At 50.4% G+C, this 6,136-nt stretch overlaps 1 protein-coding gene across 1 annotated transcript in view; it reads right to left on the bottom strand.

The window, feature by feature from the left end:
• OLFM1 (olfactomedin 1) overlaps positions 1-6,136 on the bottom strand; it is a 31,808-nt gene that overhangs the window by 14,823 nt on the left and 10,849 nt on the right. The window contains exon 2 of the mRNA XM_027650265.1: positions 3,943-4,092. Within this exon, the coding sequence (XP_027506066.1) occupies positions 3,943-4,092 (150 nt within the window). The remainder of the gene's footprint in view (positions 1-3,942; positions 4,093-6,136) is intronic.

Below are 6,136 nucleotides of genomic sequence, written 5' to 3' on the forward strand. Positions count from 1 at the left end.
GGCGTCTGCAGCTTGGGAGCCCATCAAAATGCCCATTGCTCATGCACGATGACAAGAAAACTATTACAGGGATCCATTAAAAATGTATGGGTGACCTGTATTTCAAAGGCCAGCAGCGAGGAAACATTCTGTACAACTCCTCTGGGGGTCTAATAGTCTTCCTCGGCAAAGGTGAAGCTATTTTCAGTCTCTGAGCCCCAGCACATCACCTGGAGATGAACCAGCACCCACCCTGACTACCCCCAAGGACCTGCTCAGAGAGGCCTGAGGAGCAGGGAAGAGCAGAACAAGACACTCTTGGTTTGGAGAAGAAAAGAGCAAACCTGAGCTCAGCCCGAGACTGTTCAACTCCTGTTTAGCTGTGCCACCCCCAGGGAGCTTTCAGCAGTCACAGTTGGGTGCTAATTCACCTGGGTTGGATGTGGAGGAGTTTGAAGACCTCTCTCTACCCTGAGGCAGGAGAAGGGACAAGCGTGGCTGCTCTGCAGATATTTTTATTCTAGTGATCCAGTCTATTTTCCTTTGAGATGAGCTGTATCTGCCCAGCAGAATTGTTCCAATGGGTTGGGATAGGAATGGCTTGTAGAGATCATGCAAAATTGATCTAATTTGCACTAATGCCTAACCCCAACTAAAGGCCAAGCTGCAAGTAATCAGAAAAGAGAATTTCTGTAATAATAGACAAGTATCTGAGTTCACAGGGTCTGAGTAAGGCTATGGGGGGCTCCTTACGCTGCTTCTTGGTTGGTGGGGAGAGACAGACTGCTGTCAGAGCATCTCGCTGGGGCTGCTGCTCTGAAAACACCTCTGGAGTGTTTCTGCCTCTCCCTGACTGCAGAGGAAAATAACCTCCTCACATGTCTCTAAATGGAGACGCCTAAAATAGCTGCTGTGCTATTTTGGGGGTGGATTTTACAAGCCCAGGCTCGGTATTTGTTGCCTGTATTGTTTTCAACCAGGCGAGATTGTGGCCAGACTTGCAGCATCGTCCCTGGTCCCTGAGAGCAGCTTGTGCTCCAGCAGCTGAAGATCTGCTTGTTTTCCATCATTAGCATATCACGCCCTTGATCCAGCAAAGTACTCTGGCACATGATTAGGTTTCAATGAGACTGTTCATAGCTTAAACTTAAGCATGTACAGAAGTGCTCTAATGAACTCAGGCCCAAGGATCCTGTCTCTCAAATTCCCTCAGCTTCCTCCATTAACTGCTGTCCTCAATCATGGGCTACAATGCTTTTTGCCCCCACTCTCAACCTGAAACCTCATTTTCATCAAGCTAATGTGAGACAGATACCTGTGATTGTCTTGGAGAAGGAATCATTTTTAGCATTTGAAATAGAAAATTAATACAAAGGAAGCTTCCAGAGCTGTTCTTGTCATCTTGTTTGATGAGTTCTTTCAGAATTAAAGCAGAGTAACAAAGAGTCAATATTGGCCTGATGACCTCAGTGAGATCTATAAGGTCAAAGCCACGGTTTAAACCCTGCTCAAGCTTCCCTGTGGATCAGCCTTTCATACCAGCTCCAAAAGGCCTGTTCTAAGCCCATCTTTGGGGTTTGAATTGGGATGAATTTTTAGCCTTTGGGCAGCTGACAAACTGGTGGAACAACAGCATGAGGCACCTTGAGGGAGATTTTCATGGTCTATGAGAAAAATTAGCAGAGAAATGGATGCAGCTGATGGTTCAGAACTTGAAAAGTTCATCTTATAAGGTCTGCAGGAGGTAAAGTGAAGGTTGAGAAAAGATGGCATTTTCCTTCATAGATACACCTCAGAGTGACTATCAAAGGAACAAAAAGACCTGTTTAATCTGGAAATCAGTGCTGGCAAAATGAAGAATTGGCAGGAAACCAAAAATGGTTTGACCATCAGAGGAGGAAGCCCTCCCAGACAACAGGGCCAAAATAAATAAATAAAAATCCATTTGAAGATAAAAAACATAATCTGTTTATGAGCAGGATTGAGGTGATGTCTTGGTTTGGAGGCAGCCCAAGATCTGGACTCAGCACCTGACACATATCAGGCTGGAAGGACTCCGTGTACTCCAGCCAAGGATGAGCTCAGACACCTCAAGTGCCTAAACCTGGGCTGAACAGTTTGTGCGGTGGCGAGCGGCCCTGGCTCCCCTCACCTCCCTGAACGCTGCTCTTTAACCTGACTCGGTGCCCAGCACTCACTCCCCAGCCACAGGAACTGCACTTCCTACACAGATGCTCAGCCCCATGAGCTGAGTGTAGAGGGATGCAGTCCTGGCAGCTTTGAACCTCAAAATTCAGCTGCTGAAGCCCCTGTGTGGAGATTTCCACTGCAGCTGCTGTAATTGCTTTGTGTACACACACACACACCCCCACCCACACACAAACGCAGCTTAATTCTTGCAACGCCTCATCATCCCCCTAGGTGACTTCCAGGTCTGCTCCTTTGAAAATCCAAACACAGTTACCTCTTTGACACATTATGCTGCTTCATCTGCTGGCAGAGAGAAACCAGGAGCTGAGAGTTTTCCCATCACAAAGCTAGAGTTAAAACATCAGATGACGAGGGAAGGAGTTTTCAGGTTCAAAATCCTTCCTGGGAAGCTGGGAGCTCTTCGCTGCAGTTTGGTTTCTCCTACAGGGATTGTCATTTCAGCCTTCCTCAAGATCAGATGTCTGGCACTAAGAGCCTATTCTTTATTTTGGGGTTTTTCATTTAGGTTAGCGTGGGAGTGAGATGCAGACAGATTAGCAGGCAGGTAACATCCCCAGAACACATGCCTGGAAATACAGCTCCTCCCTCACTCTGTCCATTGGCAGCCCAAGAGCTGCATAAAAAAAAATCACCACGCACTTACTTACACCCTCCTGATGTTATCCCAGGTCTCCTACACCCAACTCCTGTCCATTAGCAGAGGGCACTGGGTCAAATCCTGCTCATTTAGTGCCTCTGAGCAGTTCTGGGAACACAGAGGCTCTCGGACACCCGTGGCAGCTGCTCATAAATATAACGCCTGCTGCCTCTCAGGCAAATGGACCCATTGCGTTATTGCTCAGAGAAATAAAAGCTTGAGTAGGATTATTTTTAGAAGCCTCTGACATACCAAAGAATTGTTTTAGGGCTAAATGTTTCCTGGCTCACTTTATTGTCCTTATCACAAGGGAACATCAGTTAAGCGTAGGTTTAATGTTGTTACAGGGAATTAATACAGCGGCTTCCCCAAAGCAGCAGGACAAAAATTCTTTTGTCATGCACAACACATACCAATATAGCATTAGGGCATGGGGTTTAATTATTTATCCAGCACAGGAGTCAGCTTATATTTTAAAGAGAAGAGCACCATTTCACATGGAACAGCATTTCTTCGGTGAAATCTATTATCTGGAAAATTTCTGGTTATTGGGAATGTTTCCCTAATGAGATTCTTTGATCTTTTTGGACAGCAGACTATTAAAAACTAATCAAGTGGATGTCAACATTAGAAAGAAAACCACTAGCTGTCATCTCTGTGCTACTTGATGTTGACAGCTTGTACAGTTTTACTCGACCTCTTTAATATCAGCTTGGCTAGGAATGCATGGGCTTTGGGGTTTTAACTCTATCTCCTCTCATCTTGTTGAGGCTCATCCTTTGAAACTGCTTGTGTCAACATAATGAAAAAAAGGGTAAATTTCTTTTTTTTTTTTTTTTAGCAATATGGTTCAATATTGGCTGCTTTGATCTCAGTAGTTTTACCCTGACCTTAGCCCAGGGTTTCCTCTGTGCCTCAGAAACATGTAGAGATTTCTCCTCCTGACTGCAGCTCATTATTCCCCACCACACACACGGCAACAACTCTGGCACGGGAGATCTGGGCCAAGGGGTCCATCTTCCCTGGAAACCAAGGTTCAGTCCACCCTGCTCTGGTTTTTACCCCCAGTGTCACACCAAACCAAACCACTTTTCCCAGAAGGACTCAACCATTACCTTTTCTAATAGTTGTCTCAGCTGCTTTGTCCTGGCATCACGCGAGCACATCGTCTGTTGAGGTGCCACCACTGTGCATATACAACGTCCCTCGCTATCCTGGGCAGAGCTGTAGACCTGCCAGCTTTCCTCTGGGTTGGTAGGCAACACCTAATTAACACAGGGAAAGATGGGTTAATTAAATAGGGGGAAGCCTGGCAGGGGTGTGGGAGGTGAAGGGGAATGAGTGGAGGAAGCAGGATGGATGTGGCAGAGAGTGGAGCTGTGCTGGAAGTGGAGGGAGGCTCCTCCGAGGGCCCAGCTGGCAAAATTCACTTGTAATGCAAAAATATGGATTGGGGACAAATAAAACAAGGGTCTGAAAAGGAGAGCAAGAGCTCAAAGAGGAAGGCAATGCATGTGGGAGGGCATGGACACAAGGAAAGCCAGGCAGCAGCGAGGGCTCCGGGTGCTGTTCGAGCACATCGCGGTGGGGACCCGTTGCCCCGCTGCTGTGACAGAGCACTTGGCTTCTCCTTGACACCCTGAGAAGGATGAGCCTGAGCCACCAGTGAGGGCACAGTGTCCTGCTGAGGGCTGAGCAGTGAGCTGCCTCTGCAGAGCTCTCCCGGATCTGTCAGCTGGAAAATCAGCTCTCCTGAGTAAACGGACACCGGGAGTTACGTTTCTGCCTCCTCTGCCAGACTCCCCCGGAGATGGGGAGCTTCACCAGACAACCATTTCCCTCCAATGTTCACCGGGTTCCAGGCAGGGAAAGCCCAGAGCAGTGCCCTGTGAGGAGTGCCAGCAGGGATGGGATGCAGTCCGGAGGGTACCAGCAGGGTCTGAGCTTCCAGGACACACCGTGGAAAGGGAGCCCAGCCCCAAACACAGCACATTCCCCAGCCCCCTCGTGCCCTCTGTGCTCTCCAAACCTCTCTGATCTTAATTTTCCTTTGTTCTCACAGCACTTTGTAAAATACATTATTTAATCACGACCCAGCCTCCCATCACTTGGAAGGTGTCATCATGTTCCCAACCAGAGGGGAAATGTTCTTTCTACTGTTTCACTGTAGAAAATAACCTTGCAAATGCCCACGTTGACAGACATGCCCTAAGACAGACACTCAGGCAGACACACAATTTGATTCTCTTGCTAAAGCAACCGGGAAAAAAATAAGAGTAAACAGATTTCATAAACCCTGATAACAGGGAAAAAAAAATTCCCAGCTTCATTCACCAGCAGCAGAACCACTACATGAAATACTCTTGGAACAGCAGAGCTGTAATACTGGAGCTCTCTCACAAGGCACAAGCATGCAGCCTGGAGGTGAAAGATGCCCAATTTTCCCTGCTCACGGAAGACAGAGAGACAGACAGGATTGTTTTCCCAGCCATTCCCAAAGCGGGAAGCTCAGGCACAGCACCAGCCCTCCAGCAGAGCAGGGACAGGGGACGTACGGCACCACCGCGACACACGGCAACTTCTCCACCGCATCTCCCTCCCACTGAGGACTGATCGGGAAAGGAGGGAAGCGGAGGAGCCTTCCGGGACTCGCACCCGTTGTCCCGCTGCTTTTGCGGCAGCAGCAGCGAGGGAAACTTTGCATCCTTTTGGCTGCAGGGACGGGCGGGCGCCTGGATCGCCCACAGCCCGGAACGAGAGATGGCTAAACCGCAGGAGAGGAGAGGAAGAGGGAAAGGTACTCCCGGCACGGCCATCCTCATCTCCTGCCAGCAGCCCCTGTTCCCGCACCGCCCCATCCCCGCTCCTGCACGACCCCCGGGGGGCACTTGCAGCGCTGCCCCCCATCACCCCGAGGGGCGGCGATCCTGCCCCTCCCCGGGGCGCCGCTCTCTGCAGCGCGGAGGCTCCTGCAGGGAGGGAGCCGGACGGCCGCGGGGGTCCCCGGGGGGGGGCATCGGGGCAAGGAGGGATGTGGCAGCGCGGGGGACACCCAGGCGAGGAGGGGACTGGGCGGCGGCGGGGAGCGGGGCGCTGCAGGGAAAGGTGCCCTGGGATGCAGGGGTGCTCCAAAAGGCTGGGATGCTCCGAAAGGTCGGGATCCTCCGGGCATCTGGGATGCTCCGGGAGACAGGGATGCTCCGGGAGATAGGGATGCTCCGGGAGACAGGGATGCTCCGGGAGCCAGGGATGCTCCGGGAGCCAGGGATGCTCCGGGAGGCAGGGATGCTCCGGGCATCTGGGATGCTC

This window comes from Corapipo altera, unplaced genomic scaffold, assembly GCF_003945725.1.
Source record: "Corapipo altera isolate COAL_440 unplaced genomic scaffold, ASM394572v1 268, whole genome shotgun sequence".
NCBI classification, from domain to species: domain Eukaryota; kingdom Metazoa; phylum Chordata; class Aves; order Passeriformes; family Pipridae; genus Corapipo; species Corapipo altera.